Source organism: Haplochromis burtoni, unplaced genomic scaffold (genome assembly GCF_018398535.1).
Source record: "Haplochromis burtoni strain Fernald_Lab_line unplaced genomic scaffold, NCSU_Asbu1 Contig_85, whole genome shotgun sequence".
Lineage (NCBI taxonomy): Eukaryota > Metazoa > Chordata > Actinopteri > Cichliformes > Cichlidae > Haplochromis > Haplochromis burtoni.
Genome location: NW_024582446.1, coordinates 2063375 through 2087316, shown reverse-complemented (window position 1 = coordinate 2087316; position 23942 = coordinate 2063375). Strand labels below are relative to the sequence as shown.

Sequence of the window (23942 nt, the reverse complement as noted above, 5' to 3'; positions counted from 1 at the left end):
CAAAAAAACCAAAAGCATTTTTTTCGTGTTTATTTGAGGTACCTTTTGAGATCTGACGAACGACACCCTTCTGGGACTTCTTGAAACTTTGCCAAAAAGACTTGCTCTTTCGTTTTCCATCCCATTTTCCTATTACATATAAACCAATTTTAGCACAGGAGAAATTAAAAAACACAACAACAAAACAGATTCAAAGTATAATCACCCCAAATTGATAAACAGGTAAACAATAAAGTAGTATGGTAAGGGAAAGAATTCCTTCCATTTCTCCAGAAGAAATAAATGAACAAATCTTAGTGGTGATTAGGAAAGATTAAGTGTGTAAATGAACATGTGAAAACTCATATTTATTTAATATAGAATAAAAAATGAAAACAAAATACACCAGTCAAGTTTGGACTTACCTCCTGATCCATCGTCCGAGCTGGATTTGTGAACAGGAAACCTAAAAATGAACAAAAAATATTCAGTTAATCAGAAAAGCTCGAATAAAAAACAAACAAACATCAAACTAAAGAACACGACACTACCTGCTGTCCAAAGTTATTTTCTTCATCTTTTTTACTGCTATCCCACCATTTCCCCTAACAACTCAACTTCAGATTTAAAAAAAAATTAAATTAAAATAAACTGAAATAAAAAAAAACAAACAAAAAACACACTGTGCCTCAAGACACTAGCATCACATTAGAGGCAAATCAAACAGACTGGCTCGCTCTTGGCCGATGAACACCGATCAGTGCTCTGCGTCCATCTCTGGAACAATGGAGCCCTGTTCTTGTCCGTTTGGGGTTTTGCAGCAGCGGCGGCACCAACGTGGCCTCTGCATTCCCTGCACACGTTCACTCTCTCTTTCTGCCTCTCTCTTCATCTCTCTGGACTGTTTGTTTGTGTCCGTCTTTCTCACAGCCTCTCTCTGTTCACGCTTGTTTGTGGTCATTCACTTTGAAGCCAGATCAAGTTTATGCTTTTAAATCGGAAGTCATGGGTTTATTCCTGATTATAGAGTTGCTTAGTAATATTTTAAATGCTAACTGCTTTGTTTGTTTTGTTATTGATTTGTATTAGTTGTGTGTCAGCCTGGTTTAAGGTTACTGTATCCAGAGTACGCAGGTACTGTGCAAAAGTCTTATGCTTCTCAACTTTCTTTATATTTTGCTAGGAAAATTGGGAAATGGGTGCAGCAACTGAACAGAGGTTATTTAGGCCTGTGTCAGGCTGGCAACCTGTGCAGTATGAACCCCGCTTCTCGCCCTATAGTAGCTGGGGTCGTCTCCAGCCCTCTGCAACTCTGAATTGGATTAGCAGAAGAGAATGGATGTATGTACAATTCCACTCAGCTTTAAAGCTGATATTTGGTGTGACCACCTTTATTCTTCAAAAGCCTGAACTCTCTCAGGTGAGCCTTCTTGTAATCTCTTTAACTAGTCTTCAGAAATAGTTCTCAGTGGTTCTTAAAGGACATTGACAGCTCTTCTCTGGATGTTGGCTGGCCTTTCAAGATGATCCCACGCTGCTTGTTGAGTAGTTGAGGTCCTGATATGTGTTCCATTGTGCGTTTTTCTATCCAGGTATGCTTTTACAGTATTGGCAGTGCGCTTGTGATCATTATTAGTCTAAAAAAAAATGAAACTTCTTCTCAAAGTTGAAGGAATCATGAACAAAGGTCTTCAACATCACTGGCTGAAATGCAGATTAAAAAGGTGACAGTCTCTCTACTGTGTCTCACTTCATAACACCACTTGCCACTGATTATGTGTTCAGTCCTTGTGTAATTTGGCACCGCTCAAAGCTCATATTCCATTCCTTAATAATGGCTTCTTGACAGCCACCCTACTGAGACCATTTCTAATGAGACTTCAGTAAGTTCTGTAAAAACACCTTCAAAAATTACAGGAAAGTCTGTCTTGTTGAAAGCAAAACATAAAGAAATAATTGGTGGCTCAATACTTTTGCACATTACATATTGAAGATAAGCTCCAACTATTTTGTGCAGATGTTATTAAATGCTCCCATTTACCACAGGAAATAGCATAAAGACTCCTCATGCACTGTGAGAAAGAAAGCATTATGAGAGGACCGTGCCTTGATTGTGAACTTTAAAAAGATATCAATGAAATCATTTTTAAAAAGTGTAAAAGAAACATGCTTGTTTCCCAAAAGGAGCCCTAATTTTGCTGATTGTCGCATTCATGAAATTCCTATGGAGTGATCCCACTAGGGGGCAGAGTAGGATTCCTGCTAATCCCGTTCTAACAGGAATTACACAGTTCCATCCCCGTCCAGGTTCTGAATAAAACAGTCCTCTTTGCAATGATAATTAAATCCTGAAAAACGAGAACAGCTATTACTCAACTTTCAGGAAACTTTTACATCTGCACAAACAAATCTAATAAAATCAATATGTCGCTTTCTCATTACTCGTCATATAAATTATTCGATCTTATTCAGCTTTCCAATGACAAAACGTGACTAATCTTCAAAATGTTTCCAAAGAAACAATGAAAGGAAGGAAGGAAGTTTAGAGGTTACACAGAAATACTTCATAAATGTGACACCAGGAAACAGGAAATGCACGTGTCCACGGGGCGGTGGAGATCATACAGGAAGAGTCATAGCAGTGCAGCTTCCAGAAGTCATGGACTTTAAATTTAAATCATCTTTTCCTCGATACTTCCCCACAATACTTCCCAAAGTCAGAGAAGCTGTGCTATACTCATGTATAGGGTTATTTTTATATATTTATATATTCTTTTTACCTTCTTTCGGTCTCTGGAGTCGACATGGTGCTGCTGAGTCCTAGAGATTCCTAAGGAGATGAAAAACACATGTTAAATATACATATATACAGGGAATGGCAAATCTTTTTCTACTCAGCTGGATCAAAGTCCAGACATTCACCAAACCTAAAAACTTCCATATATAACTTGTCATACGTCATCATGTTTTAGGATCTACTTCCAAGAACAGTGTCAAGGCCAGTTCTTTTCCCGGCAGTCACTCGGATGTTACTTTGTGGCCTAGTACACTGACTCGGGATAAATCATGACTAGCCAATTCCTCTGCCTCTTATCAGCCTGTCTGCTGACACACGGAAAAGGAAGTTGCCGGGGTCTGACACGCTCAGAGCTGGACACTCACCTGGATCTGTGAGCGCAGCTGCACTGATGTGGCCACTGAGTCAATCGTTCCCTGAAACACACATACACGGGAAGTGGAGGAGTAAATCATAGTGTCATCATAACATAAGAACAGACAAAATTTTCATTTGACTGAATCACCCAAAAGGTGACTCAGTCAAAAGGTTAACCTAAGGTAAAAAACCAAAAGTCAGAATCAGAAACTAAAAACAAGTTGCAGTGAAGACCCAACCTCAGGGACAGCTCTGCATGTGAGAAAATATGCTTACTCACTTTCATGCAAGATGAGAAAATCAATAAGGGATCTATTTATTGTAGAGCCGCTAACTTACATAAGCAAAAATACAATGTGGTAACGTGACTTTTAAAAAGTGCAGGTAGGCGGATTTTGTCCCCTTCTGCTTGCATGAGGCCTGAAAACAGCTGGGCTAAGTTCAGAGTGAATAAACAGCTGACTAATGGATACGAATGCACTAATATACATTTCTCAATAGTTCCACACTAAATCTTAAACCCTGATCTTAACGGACAAGAAAAAGACAATTTACCATCTCTGCATCTTGCACTACTTTGCGTTTCCGTAGCTCCTCCATCCTTTCGCATACGTCACTGAGGGAGGTGCCGTAATACTGAGAGTACTCCTGAGCCAGGTCATCTAGGTTCCCCACCGTGCCATCCTGCAAGAGAGGGATTCACACTGGCACTCAGATACGAGCACAGATCAGGAGAGGAAAGCGACACCCGGTGAGGGTTGACCAAGATACTGAACAGCAGGCAACCACTGTAAACATGAAGCCATTGTTTGAAAGTTTAGCACTGACACCCCTAACATAAACAGCCAGGAACCACTGAGATAAAGCACCAGGGCATAAGATAACGCATCAAAGACACTCGGCTGCAATACCAACTCTGTTTGCACCAGCTTATCATCTTCCTGCCCGGTGACCCCATCCCACCTCCTCAGCCCTCAGACCTGACCTCAAGGCCAGAAGAGGCAGCGTGTGACGCAACTGCAACACTCACTCTGCTCTCACAGTCATCGGGACTTGACTTAAGAGGCCACGGTTCAGTCTTCCGTAAATCAGGAGAAGCAGAATCACTCAGTGGGATCGTGAGTCTTTGCCCTGACACACAGCTCGTTCTCCTGGATGTAACCCCCTTTTTGGTTTCCTTCAATTGTAAAAGCTGGATGCTGTGTGCCTCTTGTTGTGTGGGAAGATAATAAATCACAGAATCTGTGCTGAGCTTTGTGCTTCAGTGACCCTTGGGATCAGGAATTAACACATTGTGGGAATTTTCTTTTCATGGAAATGATTCTAGATCTAAACAGGAAGTTTTAAATCAGAAGAATTTAAAGTAACTCTCAAAAAATACTGTTAATGTTTGTTATCATGACCAACCCATATAAGCTTTCTGCTCACAAAACAACCTTCCCTCTTTCACAAAAAAATTCATATAACACCTGTGATAGAGGATCACTAAACCAAAAAAAACCAAAACAAAACAAAACAAAAAAACCAAATTGTGATGGTTTTTGTTTGCCTTTAACATTTGGAGACACGCTAAAAACACTACAACATTATCATATCACCCTTTAAGCTTGTTAGAGTCACATAGGTCTAGCAGACACGGGGCAACATTAGCATTCATTTGAAATGGTGTTTCTTCCCACCTGGGGAGTGTAAATCCTCATGCATTCTGCTTTAAGCTCGGTTTCTGTCTTTTATTTGGGTGGAGACTCGTTACTAGTCTCCACCATGTTCCCAGCTTGTTGCCAACTCTGTCTGCGAGGTGCTAAGCAGGAAGCGTCCAGTAACTTTATAGAAGTTTCTCAATGAAGACAGCTGCCTGCCTGTGATGTCTAGGAAGTGATGGTGTGAGAGTGGTGAAAGTAAACAATAAGATTCTCTGTAGTCTCACGGGAAAACTGCAGAGTGAGGTGATATTTCTTTGTGGACTTGCCTGTAACCGTGCCTACAGTTCTTTCTAACAAGTTAATTCATGTCTCACAGGTCCACAGACGGTGTATTTTCAACTCAGGATACTTCACAGGTTGTTGAGGGAGCACATTCAATTAGGGGAATCTATCAGACGACCTGGACGACACAATATATATTACAGACACATTACACATGCATTGCAACCCTGAACTTGTCTAGGCATCACTCCGAAATTTCTCTCTCACTGATTATTTATTTGTAATTATAGCTAAACTTGTTTTTATGTTATTTAAATGGTGATTCTCTAAAACAATGGCATGGTTATAGAAACCAGGATTAAAGCAGTGTGTTTGTGTAGGTAAGAAGAAGAGGAACGAGAAAACTTAAAGAAATCGGATCACCTTTTTTCAAGTGCCTAAGGGAAAAAAAAAAAAAGAGTTGTAAGGGACAACAGGTTTTACTTTCAGTCAATGAGCTGTAAATGTTGATGCATTTACTGCTCGCTGACAAAAATAAAAATAATCGATTGCAGCTTCAGTTCCTGAAATACTAGTAATAAAGCAAGTCTGTTGTGTCTGCTCTTTGAGCCAATAACGTGATTTGCATTTCTTTTCTCATGACTTGGACATTTTATAGTTAGAAGAAAACACTGGCAAATAAATAACAATGGGAGACTTTGGCTCCACATTTGGAATTAAAGAGGGTGGGTCTGTGATACCCAGGGAACTGTTTACCAGCAGGGGGGTTGTGGTCGTTTGTGCTTATCAGGTTTTGACATTGCAACCAGCTGCAATCCTGAAAGGCTCATTCCGAGACACAGTTTGTGGTCTATATGGGGGGTGGGGTGACTAAGTAACTAAGGGATGGAGAAAAAAAATATACGTGTGAACAAATACAAGGAAAGCGAGGTGGATAAAATCTAATTAAATTTAGTGAGTAAAGTAAGTGAGTCTACTAATTTCCCCCCATGTAATTAACAACTGTGCATGAAAATGTCAGAAATCAACAGCGATGGTAAACCTGCAAAAACAGAAGATGTAGGAAGACAGCTGGTCATGACGTCTAGTCATGATTTAAGTCAAACTGTGTTCGTAATCGCCGTCCAGAATGTTCATAAGCTGTTTCACGCATGTTTATTATCTTGCTTCACTCATGCCATATCCTGAAGGCATGCAAATGGGCCTGCAGAAAACAGCCCTCTGCAGTGAAAAGTAATACTGTGGGCCCACTTGTCTTGTGTCATGATGGACTCTGACTGCCTCAACTGTCCAGAAGAGAGGCCCATTCATTTGGTAAATGACATGCCCCCGAGTCCAAGAAGGCTTGAAAATCTGGCTGCTTTTCATATAGAGGAGGAACAAGGCTTAGGCCGACTGAGAAGCTCTGCACTGTGCCTGGCTGCAGTCGCTCTTCTGCCTCCGACTGCCACTGGTTCACATAAACAGCCCATTGTAAAGCAGCCACATGACACTGCGGCGCCCTAAGTGCTTATTACACATGGTGGATGTCTAGTGTATACTTCCCTGTTATAGACAAATCTAAACACAACTTAAGTATACAGTCAGAAAAGTGAGCTGAACGTTAAATCGAATAAACAATCTCGCACATTCTTCCTCGGAGATGACTGACAAAAATACTGCAGCGTGCTTGAAATTCGACTGTTTCCAAATTAGCAGAGTCTGCGCCAAAACTGTAGCATGAGACATCAACCACAGAGGCTGGAAAAGGAGAGCGTGGTGTCACGTTTCTCGAGCAATAAGCATCTCATGGGCAGACAAAAGATCCACATGCCCCCAGGACCAAGAGTGTCTAATGAGTGTTTTTACAGTTCCTCTGGCTTGCCTTAACCACACCTGGGTCACAAAGTACCAGCAAATTATTTTTTTTATCCTGCTCTGAGACAGAACTGTAGGTCACGTTATGTCAGAGGTCAATATGTCGAGTATGAGAAGGTCGACATAGTTCTAAAGATCATAAGATCTTCTTTTAGGTGAATTAGTGAAATCTGAGTTAGGTTCTGTGCTCTGATCACCAGATCTACAATGTGAAAAAGTCCATGTCTGCATCTATTTTAACAACCTTTTATTTACTAAAGCCTTGTGTTTGATTTGAACAGCTTAATTCAAACCAAATGACACTGTACGGTTACAGTTCAGCAGGGGACCTAATAAAGATCACTACATGCCTTCAACACATTACACTGAGTGATGTTTCAAAGGATCATGTGAGGACAAGCACCGACTTGGTTAATAACTTACTAACAAAAGCATTTGAAAGCACAGAGAAAGATTCAAAAGCAAAAACCAAGAGCAGAAAAAAGGCAACACGAATTCAGAGATCCTCTTGTTAATCTACAGAAAACTACCTACTCCGACCATAGCGCCGCATTCCGGGACATACATAAAAATACACTCACCGCAAACAAGACATCTGTGTGCCAACAGCAGCCATCCAGTAGTTGCTCTTTAGTTCCACCACAGTTCTGTAAGTGAATGGCTCCCTTTGAATACTTAACTCAGTTTAAAGAGTGGAGGACAATACATCCTGAAGTAAAGGGGAGGGCAGTCCAGCGTGCATAAATTAGAGGGGGAGAGGGGGAGGGCAGGTTGGGGGAGTTACAACCACATTTGACGCTGCTGCTGCTGCTGGGTGGGGCACTGTACTCTCTCCAGCTGCAGCCCACAGGGACTGGCTGACTCACATGTTCAAATAAACCACCACCTCTCAGTGTATGAAAGTGTGGCTGCATGTTTATGTCTGCAGTGGAGTTGGGAGAGTGATACATCAGGGGATTTTTTTCAAGTGTGGTTGCTGGTCATGAATGTCTCCCTCTGCTGATATGGAGGCTCTTCAGATCACACCTTAGCAGATGTGCACCCCAGGGGGTACTTCTGCTGTAGGCATGGGATGAATGGAAAGATTAGTAAACCAACTAAATGAGTGCATCTATAAATGATTAAAATAAATCGGTAAGTGTCAAAAGAGATTAGTAGTAATTGGTATAGCTGGTTAAAAGGACAGCACAAGTTTATCTATACTACTAATAGATTTAACAGCAGTACAAAAACAGCTATTACTGACATTCATTTAGCTGAATGTATTTGCTACGATTGAATAGAAAAATTAATCCAAACATTCACAGCTGGACTGGATGAAAAGTTATTTTGAAAAATTACAAGTGTTGAAGAAGAGCCCAGCAGTCTTTTTCCTCTTTAATGATCACCTTACAGAAAAGGGAATAAACATGAACCATAATGAAAAGGTACAAAGAAACAATCCATATGACAGATCAATAATCCGGATGGTCCTCAGATGTCAGCCAGCATACAGTTTTTGCCCTAATTCACCAGCAGGTGGCAGCAAATAGCAGCTCTGTCTCCCCAACTATTAGTTACTGGGCCGCCACATAAAAGGGCGGTGAAGGTAATGACAGTGGGACGAAGAGCCAAGTAAACTGGACATAGTAGTTTGAAGTGCCATAAAAGATAAAAATAAAAAAAATAGAAGCAGTAATGTTTCCTCTGTGCTCACTGCTGTAGTTTATCTCCATAAAAAAAGACATGTTTACATTGAGCATTAAGTATAGGTATCAAGGCGGTGACCTCATTTGCTTGCAGTATTAGTCAGTCAGATTAACCCAGACTCTCTTTGTCTAATCGTGACCCTACTGTGTGTATTATTCATCCTGCGTGACTGACCAGTGACTCCAGAGCAGCAAGTACCAGCAGCAGCAGGAGGTACCAATACCAGAGTCAGATCAGTGGCAGGAGGCTGCAGATTATGCCGAGCTGCAGATGGATGGTGGAGATGTTCGAGGGCTACGTTGAGCGTGCGGTGCCAAAGGGCCGAGGCAACTGATGCCAGAAAGGGCAGTTTTCCGCCTGGCTACACAGCGGCGGGCTGCTTGTCACCTCGGAGCACAGGAGAAGCCAGAGATTGACGCCATCTCCTTTTCTATCACCGTCAAGTCTCCTGACTGTGTGCGCGCCAGCTCTGTGTGCCCGAGCGCTCCTCTGAGCTTTGATCCCCGAGGAGATCGCTCCGTGCGAGAGACACATTCATCTGCGTATCTTTCAAAGGCAAATCATGTCATCGCACCTATCATTGTTCATCAGCTGCATATAAAAATTAAATACAGAATATAATATTAGTTAGCTGAGACGGTGCACCTAAAATGTGACCATAGCAGTAGAAATGATGAGTTTATCCAGTCCTGTTTGTACAGGAAAGGTCTTAATCAGACCACACAGGAGATTAAATATTAAAACTGGAATCATAAGGATTTCAAATGCTCTCCTCCTTGAATTGTAGGGGAATCACTGATTGCATTTAAATGTACACTTCTGTACAGTTATTGTGTTAGTAAACACGTTTAACATTATATTTACAGCGCATATATCTTTCCTATCAGTCTGTATTGTATTCACATAATGCTACATACATAAAATATATCCTGAGGATGTTACTTTATTCTGCTCCAATGGTTCAACTGCTACGGCTGCTTTTATCTATACAGTCTGTACATTTTGTGTTGTTGACAAGCTAAAAGATGCCTAAATTTGCATTATCTATACTTAAATAAAAGACATTTTTAAAGCTTCAAGATGACAGCAGCAATATTTATTATAACCTAAAACACTAGTGTGTGGAGTGTGACAATTATTCCAGAATACCTAAAGGCCTTGTCTAGATCGACAGCCCAAGGGTCCCCTAAAGAGAGAGAGGGGGAAAAAAAAAAAAAAAAGGATCAGTGGAAGAGCTTAACTATTCAGGTCTGAGTGGTTAAGTGGATTTTGACAAGTCCCAAAGGGGAGTTTGATGAGAAGGGTCACACTATGACATACACGCTGTCAGTCACACACACAGACAGAAGGAAAGGAGGATACCTGGCCTTGTTTGAACTGCATTAGCGAGGTCTCAGGCACACAGCTCTGTTCCCACTTCTCGTGCTGTCAGTCACTGAGCAACTGCTTACAGATACAAAAGGCTAGCTTCACTGCATAGGACTTTTTGGTCCTTCTGCAATAAAACAGAATTGACTGCAAGCAGGTTTTCTCACACTGCAAGAAGGTGCATGGACAGATTTTTCGAAGAGAAAAAAAAGAAAAGAAAAAAAAAAGCCGATTAAAACCACCCCTGTTGTCTTCAGGCAATGGAGACAAATATAAAGATCATGCCACAAAGGGAAAGCAGCCAGGGACCCTGATTAAAAAAAAAGGGTGCATGTGAAACGCCTAAGAAGATTAAAAGGGCAGACAGGAGGCACAGAACCAACCTTTTGTCTACAAGACTAACTCTTGCAAATCCCAATGGGATTTTAAACATTAGCTGAAATCACACAGGAAACTACAGACTCCAACAACCACCTGGCTATGAACTGCAACACAATGCACATCTGGAAATATGTATCACGTATAATTATAAAAGATCTTGTTTTGAAGTATCTTGTGGATTGTCGCTGCTCCTTGGAGCATGTTTAATTCAAAGTTTAAATGGCGAATTATCTCCTTTAAATTTCAGTTAAATTACATGGATGGAAATCCTCTGTGTATTTAATCCCTGCTGGATGGCAGTGCGTTTGTGGTCTGAGCGGCATGTAGATTGTTCCCATTCCTTCGAGCATGTTTAATTCAAGGCTGCTGAGAACAAGAAAGAAAGAAGAAAAAAACAAAACAAAAACTGTGCATACCGCTCCTTTAAAATTCAACAAAGTTCATACCAAGAAACGCCATGTGTATTCATACGTCGTAAAAGGCTCTGTGAATGGTTCTGGGTTTGTCATGAAGTAGCTGTGGATTACTCATGTTCCTTGGACCATATTTAATTCAAAAGTGCTGAAATCACTTCATCTGCCCCTCACCCCAGTGCTCGGGTAATTACCCTTGTGCGGCTGCGCTGCGCTCCCTCGAGATGTGAGAGTCAGCTCGCAACGTCTATGGCTGCATCGGGTAAGGGGCTCCGCTCACCCCTCACGAGAGCCCGACACCCGCTGATCCTCCTGAGACGCAACGCAGGAGTCAAGGGTAGCTGTCAATCACGAAACGTAAGATCGCGAAGCCTCAGAATGAGGTCATTCTTCATGGTGTGAAAGCAAGCAAAGTGGCCTAAAAGCAGGAGAGAAAAAAACCCTCTGGTGGGCTTTTCTCTTTTAAACATGTCATGGGAAAAACACGGAGAGGAGGATTTCGCTTGACTTGAAAAACCTTACAGCACAGTGCACAGCAGTAAGTGATATGAAGAGTAGCAGCAGACTAGACCTTTGGCCAGAGAACAGATTAGAGCAACCTAGGATGAGTGAGTAAGCACAGACTGGTAAAATTCTGTTATTTTAACATTTAATCTGCCAGTCAAATAAAAGTGCATAAGAAATACCAAGAATATGAGAAGGCTCAGTTTTGAAATCAATATATGCTTTGGAACAAGAGAGAAACCTAACAACTTTTTTAAAATGTACTTAATTTTTTTTTAAATCACCAATTTAAAACATCTATGGAAGCCCGTTTCTGCCACTAAAACCCCCCCCCCCAAAAAAACCCCAAGTATCAATAACTCAAATTTTCGATTTATTAACTCAAAATTTTGACTTATTAACTCATAATTTTGACTTATTAACTCATAATTTTAACTTATTAACTCAAAATTTGGAGAAACATAACTCGAAATTTAGAGTTAGCCCTGCCAATCAGTAATCTACGTGAATGAGGTCACTTTCTTGTTACCCGAAAGCATATGCGCAGACTAATGCTCACTCAAAACCGGATCGCAACAAATTGGCGCTTTCGCGAGTACGTTTGCGGATAGTAAGGATTTCATCATTTTTGAAGCCACGCTGAAAATACTCAGCAATCTGTGGATTCATGACTGGATGTAATACTGGTAGCTTAGCTGTAGCATTTGTAGCTGAGGGCTTCAGCTTCCGGGTAACAAGGAAATGACGTCATTCACGTAGATTACTGATTAGCAGCGCTAACTCAAAATTTCGACCTATTAACTCAAAGTTTTGAGAAAAGTAAGTCAAAATTACGAGAAAATAACTCGAAATTTCGAGTTATGGATCCTTTTTTTGTGGTGGAAAGGGGTCTTCCATAACATTAAAAAAAATCCAATTAAAGCTAAAAGTTTCTGGGAGTTAACGGTTACATATTGATAAAACCGGCACAGTATGTTTCCAAGTTTTGAGTCGAACTCTGCTAACAAGCAGAAGCTGATGGAAGACAACTGATGCACAAACAATCCAGACGAAGCAGTATGTCAACATAAATACACTTCTATAACAGTAACCGTTTTTGTTCATAGTGATGTTTCCTAATAGATCCTTTTTCTGAATATGCAAACTGGTTGCTGCCTGTCTACACCAATCACTCTGTACATGTCCAAACAAGAATCCGCTTCCCAAGATAAGGGACCATAGAGGTTGGGAGTGGCCATCAGCCTGCCCAAGCTCACACAGCTTAAGAGATGGGGAACATCCCAGAAAGGCCACCAGTGCAATACACAACTCCAGTATTGATACAGGTTGATATTCTTGGGTTATACAGAAAAACAAAAATAATTTGTTAGCAGTGAATTTAAAAAACTAGTTAGCAACATAATAATACCACCTCCATGCTCAGCTGCAACAGACGATCGGTAAACCATAGAGCTGAAGCAGTATGCTATAACAGCGATCCCAAACCTTTTTTGCGCCACGGACCGGTTTAATGTCAGACAATTTTTTCATGGTATCGTGGATAAATTCAGCAAAATAAAATGATACAACCAAGACAAAAACTGTGGTATTTTCTAAATATAAAATTAAAAATGAATTCACTGTGTAATTGTTTAACTTTATTAGCAGCAGCTTCCTGAAACGCGCCAACAACATTGAGAGTAACATCCTCCTTTCTGCCCCCTTTATGCTCTCTGGTTGCTATGGTAACGTGTAAACATTTCTTTCAAAATAAGACACACGACTACAACACGGGAAAAGAAAACCATAAATTTCACACCCGAGCCTCAACTCTCGTGACCTGGTACCAAATGACTGGTCCATGGCCCGGGGGTTGGGGACCACTGTGCTATAACACCTATGATGGTACGATTTCCACATTAGCCCAAGGATCCGCTAAAAATATACATATAATCACCAACCACTTTATTAGGTACACGTGTTCAACTGTTTGTTAATGCAAATATTTAATATGTTGATCACTCAATTGGCTCATCAAAAGCTTGGAAAAGAGTGCAAAGATGCTGTTGGTATGGCGAGTCGTGATTTCTGCTGCAATATTAAGATAAGCTCAGAATTTAGTGCAAACAACATGAAAGCATGGAGCCACCCTGCCTTGTATCAACAGCTCCGGCTGATGACGATGGTAGTGTAATGATGTGGGGAATACATTTGTGACACACTTTGGGGTCCTTAGTACCAAATGAGCATCACTTAAAATGAGTGGAAAATGAGAATGAGCTCACTGTACTCAAATGGCCTCCACTGTCAGCAGATCTCTATCCCGCAGAGCACCTTTGGGATGTGGTGGAAAGTGAGTTTCTTATGAATGTGCAGCTGAGAAATCTGCAGCAGCTGGGTGATGCCATCATGTCAATATGGACCAAAATCTGAGGAATGTTTCTAATACCTTGTGGAATGAAGGCAGTTCTGAAGGAAGGAGGTCAAACGCAGTACGCAACAAGATGCATGTAATTCCACACTCTGTAATAGGCTAATAACATCAGATGGCAGTTGACATACTTGGCTGACCTGACTCTAGACACAAACAGAAGACTATTTACCTTGCAATGAGCCATGCTTCACGGAGAGTGACGTGCATTTGAACTACATTTTCTTGGGAAGCAACTAAAGCTCACTGTGGAAATTCCTGAGTAAGATATTCCTGACATTCTTTGTCTAGCCAGATCCAGTGTTTCCTCTACACACGCCAGATGGCTTTCTCCTCTGGGAGATCTTTTTGTCAGGGACCTGGATCTTCAAGCCTCAATGATGAGATTCCCATGTTCAGAAAACTGTTCTCACTGATTGCACATGCCTCTTATGACAGAAGCATACAGAGCTGCTGACAACCATTCCTGTCCAACTCGATTTGCCTCCTCCAAACTCTCAGTGTGGTTTATTGGTCTCCTCCACTGTCATTCCAAGGACATCCACCTTTCAGCCATTAATGGACGTAAACCGCAGCTAGTCAAACATGCTCTGATGTCATGAAAAACTCCAAGACAAACACTCAAGAAAGGTATTTCCATCAGTGGTTGTTCTTGTGATGCTCTTCTTGTAATGCAGCTTTTAAAACTTGATTTCTTATGTTCAAACATTCACATCAACACTGTAAAAATATTACAGTGAAAGCATACTTAACTCTAACGTAGTGCACTTTCCTTACACTTATTTTTATGTCTAAAACAAAGGGGGTTATGGTAAAGGAAAAAAAATGCATGACAAAATGCTTCACATTTCTGGCTTAGTGAGTAAATATACATAGTCACTCACCAGAATTGATTGCTTGCTCAGTATCTGCCCTTTCCCCCAAGATGACATCAGGTAAAGTGTTGAGATTTTCTCATCCTCACTCTTCAATCAATATACCCTATTAAAGTTTCATGTAATTTAAAAATATTTATTTAATAGTAAAAAGCCACAGTGGCTGTTGCACAGTGTGAAAATGATGTTTTTTTTCTTCCTGCTGTTTCCCAATGAGGGTTTAGTTAGAGCCAAAGGAATCTTTTAAAGCCAGTTACATTTACTCAGACATAACATACATTTATGAAGACATTTAAAAGACATTGTATTCCCATTATTCCTATGTTGTCAAAACAAACAAGAAACAGTTTTTAAAAGCTTGACCTTGAAATAGACATCAGATATCAAATCTCACATGGTATTTTAACTCTATGCTTTAACTTCATATGTTGAAAATATACACCACACCACACTTGTAAGAACCATGATTGTTAAGTTATATTGGTTTTTGTCCATTTTTGGCTAATAAATCATCGAGTTGACCTTCGATGGAAGCCAAATCTTAATAAACTTAACATCTCCTCACTCTATACCCTTACAAATCTTATCAAATTTCATTTAAAACTCTTCAAGTGATCTTGTTTGTAAACCGAATGACATGCACATAAACACTAATATAAGCTTGTACTTATAATTACCTCCTTGGTAAATATGAAACTAGCTATACTGTGAGGATAAAACTTTAAATGGCTTCATTAAACAGTCGTGAAAAAGAGAATTTCACTGAATTCTCTGCAGTGTTTTGAAAAACTAAGTAGACCCCATGAATCAACAGCTTGCAGAACTACTTTCACTAGAAATAACTAAGAAATCCTTTTCTGTATTACCTTATCAGTCCCTCGCATCATTGTGCAGGAACTTTGGCCTACTCGTCTTTATAATGTCGCTCCAATTCATTGAGGTTTGCAGGCATTTGTTTATGCACAGCTCAAAGTCCTGCAAAGGCATCTCAATTGTGGTCTGGGCTTGGACTGACTGAGCCATTGCAACCAGTCAATCCAATCTTTTCTTTCTCAGCCCCTGTTTGATGATCTTCAGATCAAGATCCTGTAAGATGATCCAGTTTCAGCCAAGCTTTAGCTGTCAGACAGATGGCTTCACATTTGACTCTAGAATACTTTGGTCTACAGAGGAGTTCATGGCCATCTCAATGACTGTTTAGTGTCCAGGTCCTGCAGCTGCAAAACAAACCCAAATTATCAGCCCTTCACCTCCGTGTTTGACAGCTGGTATGAAGTGTTTGTTCCGATGCGCTGTGATTGTTTCCCCCCCTAAATGCATGCTGTCATGTCCTTTAAGAGAGAACAAGCTTTCTCCCCGTCTGCTTCTCTAAAATGTTACATGAAAATGCACGAGACGACCTTTCAAACAAGCCATACTTCAGTCTTTTTCTAATTGTGCCGTCATGAATTTTTGCATTTAACATGTTAACTGTAGACTCTCAGAGGCAGCTCTAGGCCTGTTGTAACTTTACCTTTTATAACTAATGTATACGATTCAGATAAAATGACCTTTTACAAATTGTATTTTCGAACTTAAATGGTTTCACAACAACTTTCATTAGATAAAAACACAACTGCCACTATGTTAATCATTCTACAACTATTTCTACTTCTTTCTGTTTTTCTTTAAATATTATCAGTCCCCTCTCAACTAACTAAAATGTCACATAAAAATAAGTTCCTGCATGAGAGCATCTGAGGAGCCATGTTGTATAAGTGTTATATTAACTTTAACAATGCAAAATGCTTAAACCGTATCAAAAACAAGCAAAAGCACTCAGGAAAAGAAATTCAATAATCAAATGAATGCACTGTAAGCTCTCTACCTGCACAGCTGACTCTACAATCCACATAATACTTTAAGTGGCTCCTAAATGCATTTTACATCAATTGATAACTACTAATCATACATACAGAACGACTATCTCTACCCCTCACTCTAGCACTTTCATCATCACATGCAACCCCTTTCTTAAATGACTTTCTCCTTCCTGCTTTGCTTATTCTCATCGCTTTTGGCCCATTTTTCTCACCACTGTTCGTCTTTATCTTTCTTCCTTCGGGCTCAACATTTCTAAAAGGAATAATTTTCTCCATTATTTCTTTAGAAATGTCACCCAGCCTGCCTGCCACTTCAGACTACAGTCAGAGGATACATTAAAAGAGGAATTAGCCTATTATGTCATCTATTCTCAGAGGTTCCAATGTAAGACCGTGGTTTTAAACAGTGTTATTACAGAAGATTATTACATGCAGTCTCTCTAGAGGTACATTTGGACTTACCTTTAATCCTAGAGGTGAAATAAAGGTGAGTAAGACGGGAAGAAATTTCTTTAGAATGCAGAAAAGTCCTACAGCCATGCACAGATGGGAACTTGGTAGTAGAATCATTTAAATATAAAGAAATAATATAGTGCAGTGAAAACCAAAGTCCTGACTACTAATTCAGGACAATACCTGCATATTTATAAGCCTAGTACCATCAGACGTGCACTTGCCAACCACTTTAAAGGTTCAGCTGCTTGCTAACTCAAATATCTAATCAGCCAATCATATTGCAGCAACCAAATGGCATTTGGACATGGTCAAGAACATCTGCTGAAGTCTAAATGGGTAAGAAAGGTAATTTAAGTGACTTTGGATGTAGCATGGGTGCTGGTGACAGACAGGATGGTCATCAGGAACAGGAAACTGAGATTACCGTTCTAACAGCCTCACCAAAATTTGACAACAGATGATTGGAAAATGTGGGTTATTGCAAGGAGTCTTGACTTATGCTGAATTCTGACATGGGAGGGTCAGAAATTGGCACAAACAACACACAGGCATTAATTCTGCCTTGTATCAACACTGAGTACCAACTGAGAATGTTACAAAGTTCAATTAATCTCAAACTGGTTTCTTGAACATGAGAATGAGTTCAGTGTACTCCAATAAAGCACCTTTGAGATGTGGTAGAAAAGGAGATTTGCTTTACAGATGTGAGGCTGACAAATCTGCAGCAACTGTGTCATACTACCACATTAATATTGACCAAAATCTCTGAGTGTGTTACAGCAATCTTGTTGAATTTGTGCCATGAAGAAGGTGAGTGTATGCACAAAGAATCTGAAGATTTTAAGGCGTCATTGTCAGATGCTGAATGTTCCCGACCTCAATTTAATTGAACTACAACAACAAGAACGGCAAAAGATGTAGCACTGCAATACGTGACAAGAAATGTAAACACATTTTAGTGCAAAAAGTTGTTCGTTTAGCATGCAAAACCTGATCCATATTAGATAACTGGGTGTGATTGATCCAACACAAACAGGCCAAGGCAGAAATCTCCATGAAGAGAGGCATGGCACATTCTGCCAGAGCCAAGAAAACATGAACTCACCTATTTGTCAATTTCCCAAGACAGGGCATGAATCAATTTATGTGAAACTCTATTCTCACATGCGAATAACGTTCAACAAGTCCGCACAGAAATGCTTTCAGATGGGTTTGTTTTTAGGAGAATGAAAGGAAAGACGGAACAACATGGAAAGTTTGTGAATATAAATGCATAAATTGCACAATGAGAAAAATGGCCAAAAAACCCCCCTCCAGTTTAGTGTATTAGGTGTAAGGATTGTCAGCCATTAGTATTTCCCCTACTGTTTAACCATTTTAAAATAAATAATAGCTGCTGATTAATTCTTTAATAAATATTGAGACCATTTTCGAGTGACATATTTTGAACCACAAATCAGCTTGCAGACAAAAGCATTTTTAAAACGCAGACTCAGCTGCAGACCTCTGATCCTCTCTGCCACATTTGGCAGTGTAATTATGTGTGGCGAGATCTAAATGACCCTGGTTTTTGAGTTAGCTTGTTTACTGCTGCAATTGGCCATGCACTGGCTGCAAGCCTTTGGATCCTGCTGATACAAGCACAGATTAGCAAACACCCCGCAGAAACACAACCAGCTCGCATTTTATTTTCCCCTGTAGTTTTCAGGTTGATCGAAAAGGAGACTGTTGCATGAATAACATCAAATGTTTCAAACCAATATGACTTGGACTATTGCAAAGAAAAACAACTACAGTCTGTTATTATCATGTGCATATTTTTCCTTTTATGCAAACATTTAACAGATGAAATCAAACAGGAAGGTCACCTGTCAACTTCTGCTTCACCAAAGGTTAGAAGGGTAATTCTTTTATTTGCTCTGTCCATCCTGCAGGCCCAGCAGATACAATACCTGTCGTACAGTTTCCTGTCATTTCTCACAGATATGCACAGTTTGCGTTTCTTTGTAGATTTGCTATCACCACTATCACTGGAACACCCACATCCTTTCGCTATGTTTGCTTTTTAAAAATAGGTATAAGTTAGAAACATGCAGAGGTTGTTTAGACCACACAGTTTCCATGCAGACAGCTGGGAACACGTTAAAATAATAACGCTATGGTTATCTAGCTGTGAGGAAAGGTTGGCTTACTATTGGTTTAACTCAAACCAAACAGAGAGAGCGGCCAAAAAAAAAATGAGCCAAAACATCTCTGCAGCGACTGACTGGAGCTTATACAGGTACAAGGGAGCAGCTGTTTATATGGCACACTGTCAGTGTTGCAGCATAACAAGCTCTAATTAATGTAGAAACTGAACAGCATCACTCTAGGCAGGCTCTGGTTTGCAAATACAATTGTCAGAATGACAGATCTTGGTCAATATTTGCTTTGTTTATTACTTTACTCATTGTGAAAATGAATACATTCAACTAAAGTAAACATGGTCACATTTTTTTGGAATAAACTCTCAGGCAGACAAAGAAACTATGCTTCAAATACAGTTCTCATTTATATTAAAAGATGACATCAAAGAATTTGGCAAATGGTCAGTTTCTGTGGCTCCTCCTCTGAACAGCTTTCCATCACTCTTTAAAATCTGGCCAGCGTGTGCGACACTGACACAGCCGCCAGATTAACCAGCGAAGCGGAAAATAACTCCATTTCGCAGTGGACTTTGTCCACTGGGCATCATTAGCTCATACCGAGTAGTGACTGAGGACCACAGATGTTGTTCAAATGTTAACATTAAGGTTACATGAAGGTTATATGAATACATCATTTAAATGGACATCTAATGAGACAGCTAATCTTGATACAATACTAAACATAAGATGGCATAGGATGGAGACCAAACTGCTGTTGTTAGACTGACAGTTTGAACGTGATTGTGTATGGATGGGAGTACTAATAAAAGTCAAATGTAATTACAATCGCAGCACTGCATGGAAGTAAGAGGACATCCACTGGATCAAATTTCATTCATGGCAAAGGTCCAAACGCTGTGGTGGGACCATTCAGGGTAAATGGGGCAATGGCTGTATAGTAGAAGCAATGCACATGTAACCCAAGTAGGAATCCACATAAAACTATGGAACAAACTGTCTGCCTTCAAGTCAAAATGTGGGTAAAAGCCTTCATTGCTGTCAAAGTATGCAGTGTACAAACACTCAGCTCTATTTAATCTAAAAAACAAAACAAAAACAACAACAACCTTTTATTTGTTTGAACTGAATTCAAATATGTCTTTCGGGCATGACATATGTTTGCACAGTCCGTCTGAGCTTCACTAGAGGATAAAACAACTTGACTGCTCCGGGACGAATTGTCTAGAAATTTTGATGAATACATGATGAATTAGAAGACAGTGATCTGGGGGTTTAAGCTACTTTACAACTACCACCATCATCCACTTTAAACATCTAATATTTTGTTTGTGATTTGATTCTTTCATTCATTTCCTCCATCCTCAGTTTCATGTTGTGTTTAATGCTGAGAGATAAAAATTTATAACATTTGTACCAAATGACATAAAAACTAGCAGTCCTATGATAAATCGAACTTTCAGCAAGTTTACAGTGTACGTTTGTGGTGCTCCTGTGGTTATAGAGATACCTTTCTTCCTTTCAGCATGACTTGAGCTTCTTTGTAGTTTTGTTTCTTTGCGCCCGCCACAGATCTCGTCAACCTCAGTCAAAGATTTTAACGTTTAGACAAACAGAACATGCATGAAGTATTTCAAGTGCAATTAGATGGAAACAAAATGTCAAAAAAAGAGAAAATAATCCAAACTGCATGTGTTTAAAATCATCCCCACTGGGAAACTAGTTTTGTCAGACTACTGCTAATAATAAATATTGATTTGATTGTTATGACATAATGGTTTCTGCTCTGCATAGATGTGATGTTTTAGACCTAAAACCACTAACATCAACCAGGTTTATGCCAGCTAATGCATCTCACACTGTAGGTGCAAGGAAGCTTTGTTGGCACTGAGCTGCAAGAGAGACTCTGTGTGCTGTACTGTCATTCATACGTGAGGAGGAGTTAATCTTATTAAATAAGAAAGGAATGCAGATCATTAAAGTTAGCAGTTGAAAAAAAAACCTCCAACATACAGTGAGTTTAAACCATAAATGTCATTTCACAAAGTTAATAAGATAATAGATGAACACAGTCACGTTTCTCATGTCGACGTTATTGGCCCCTACGGAAGCCATTACGTGATTAAGTGCTTAAATAAAGGGCGCAGTGCATCAGATATGGCTGCAACCTTGACAAAGATATTAGGGACAAGGAAGGAAAGAGATTCTATATGTGGCACATTTTGTACACAGTATGTGCTTAAGACACTAATCCATCTCCATACCCTGAAGACACAATTTAATCTTAACTCCACCAACAGGAATCAACCTCTGGGTAAAGGAAAATTATATACCACACTTGGACTTCTGAGGCCTTAAATAGCCATTTGTTCTCAACCACGGTCACACATGCACAATAAAGAAATATCAACATGTCGAGACGCAGAGTAAGTCAGTCTTTATGTCTAAAATCCAGTGTGGGAAGCTGTAATAATAAAAACTAAGCCAAAAGCCAAGAAGCTATCCTTTACTTCATGGATTTACATCCATGATTGAACCTGCTCGGGTCTGTCTGTGTCTCATGTCAACCATGTAAAATGTCTTGCACTTTGAATCAATTTTTCTGCCAGGCTGACTCCAGAGAGGAACTTTAAAAAGCCGAAAGCTAAATGTCAGCGGCTCTGAGCTTTATCGAGTTTACTCCACTTCAAATGCTTTCTACATGCTAATTCGCCGGGTCTATCTTGGGCACGTTTCATTAACAAACACTTTGAAGTCTCATATTTGAAAGTTCAAAACGTCAAGTGAGAGACGACTGATAAACATCAGCTGAGTGATACGTTCAGACGCACGTTAAAGAGAAACATCAAGGCATGATAAATATTCACTCAGTGGATCTGACCCACAAAGAGATGAAGCCTGTCTGCAGGCGCAGAAACACTGGCACAAACAAGACTTCCTCGAGAAACCACTGCAAAGCCGTGCCGCGCAGTGCATTTGAATCAAACAATATAACTAGAAAAACTGAGGCATGAGATTAGATGTTCGTGCAAAATCCAGTAATGCAGAATAGAAAAGAATAGCCTTTTGTTTTGTCAGTGTACGTGTACAACAAGTTGTGGGTGCTCCACACCAACTGTGCATGGAGGGCTGACTCACAAACAGTGAGTCACCATGAGGTGCCGTGTGGAAGGCAGAGGGTCTAACAGGTGGTGGGCGGGATGCAGGGGTCACCTGTGAGTGCCCCGGTTTTCCTGAGACCGGAAGATCCGGCGATGGCCTCCAGGGGTGGCAGAGGGCAGCCAATGGGGCAGTGTTACTTAACCCTCTGCACAGCCTTCCTGTTCTCAATAGTGGCCCCTGCAAACCAAACACCCAGGCAGTAGGAGAGCACGCTGTCCACTGAGAAGTTATAAAAGTCCAGCAGCAGCTGCTGGTCCAGGCTATGCTACCTCAGGACATGGAGGATTAGCAGCTGCTGCTGGGCCTTCTTTTCAAGGGCGTCGGTGTTGTGGGTCCACATGAGTTTGGCGGAGATATTGGTGCCCAGAAATGTGAAGGTGGATACAGATTTCACCTGTTCTCCATTTATAATGAGATGGGAGTATAGTGTCTGTGCCTGTGTAAAAAGTAAACTGGTGTGATGCAGTTATTGTATCTAAAAACACATTGGGTGTTCAGTTTATATGCAGTGTATGATGCTGTTATCACAGTGATATTGCAATGGTCTAAATATTCCTTTAACAAACAAGTTTGATGTTTTGTTTTTTATGGTTAATACAATACAGTGTATACAATTTTGATCCACTGGCCAAAGAAACTGATGAAAAAAATTAATTTGTTTCCTTAGATGTTAATGATATATGTACTAACCAAACAAAATTTGTATGGGTTTGTAGAGACTTTTGGAGCCCTAATCATCATAATTATATCATATCTGACTCTTTAGAACAATGACCCATTTTTACTGTTATCAGTGTACAATTTTTCATTAAAACCACATTTGAACAAGAATATTAAAATGTGAAAATTCTCTTGGGATTTTCCCACACAACCATCTCTAGGGTTTACAATGAAGGATCCAAAAGAGAGATGCCAACTTTCATAGTAGAATGACCAAACTGTTTTGAGCTCATAGGAAGGTAATCCAACAGTAACAGTAAATCTCTAAACATCTCTGAACACACAACACACTGACCCTTGAAGCAGATGAGCTACAGCAGCACAAGACCACACCAGGTGCAACTCTGTAAACCAAGAACAGGAAACTGAGGCTACAATTTGCATGGGGCACACCAAAAATTGGACAGCAGACATTTGGAAAAACAATTCCAGTAACATTCAGATGGTAGAGTCAGAATTTAATGTAAGCAACATGAAAGCATCAATCAATTCTGCCTTGTATCCATGATTCAGACATTGGTACAAGGCAGTATAGCATACTTTTGGCCCTTTAGTACCAAATGAGCCTTGTTGCTGAACACATCCATCTTTTGATGACCTCAGTCTTCTGACCCTGTCTCAAAGTTCAATTTATCTCAAACCGATGTCATGTCCTGAGTTAAGCATAGTGTGACTGACACACAGACACACACAGACAGACACACACACACACACACACACACACAGCACATTTTTAACTACTTCTTTTCCATTCAGTTTGTATTTAAGAGCTCTTTTTAAACTGATTTTGTTTAATCCTGTCTATCTGTGCTTTTAGTAGAGATGGGCCTTTACAGAATATGATTTGAGCGATACAGTGGTTGATTTTTCAAACTTTAACCTCCTAGGACCTGGCGTCCACATATGTGGACATCACATTTTGGTTTATTTAGACCAAAATACTCAAATTTGCTCCATATCTACTTACGAGGACATTATACTGCTACTGTTCTATCAAAATTTTAAACGAATATCCTCATATGTGGCTCTCATTTTTCTTAAAA

At 40.1% G+C, this 23942-nt stretch overlaps 1 protein-coding gene across 3 annotated transcripts in view; it reads right to left on the bottom strand.

Annotated features, from left to right (window-relative positions):
• Positions 1-23942, bottom strand: part of sash1b (SAM and SH3 domain containing 1b) — a 61220-nt gene that overhangs the window by 8757 nt on the left and 28521 nt on the right. For 2 of the 3 annotated variants that reach the window (XM_005926118.3, XM_005926119.3), the window contains exons 3-7: positions 3689-3817; positions 3142-3192; positions 2760-2809; positions 405-445; positions 43-129 (exon numbers count right to left, since the gene is read on the bottom strand). In XM_005926118.3, coding sequence (XP_005926180.1) covers positions 43-129; positions 405-445; positions 2760-2809; positions 3142-3192; positions 3689-3817 — 358 coding nt within the window. Of the gene's footprint in view, positions 1-42; positions 130-404; positions 446-2759; positions 2810-3141; positions 3193-3688; positions 3818-7496; positions 7659-23942 lie in introns of those variants that run through there. The other variant, XM_042222426.1, reaches the window with a different exon arrangement.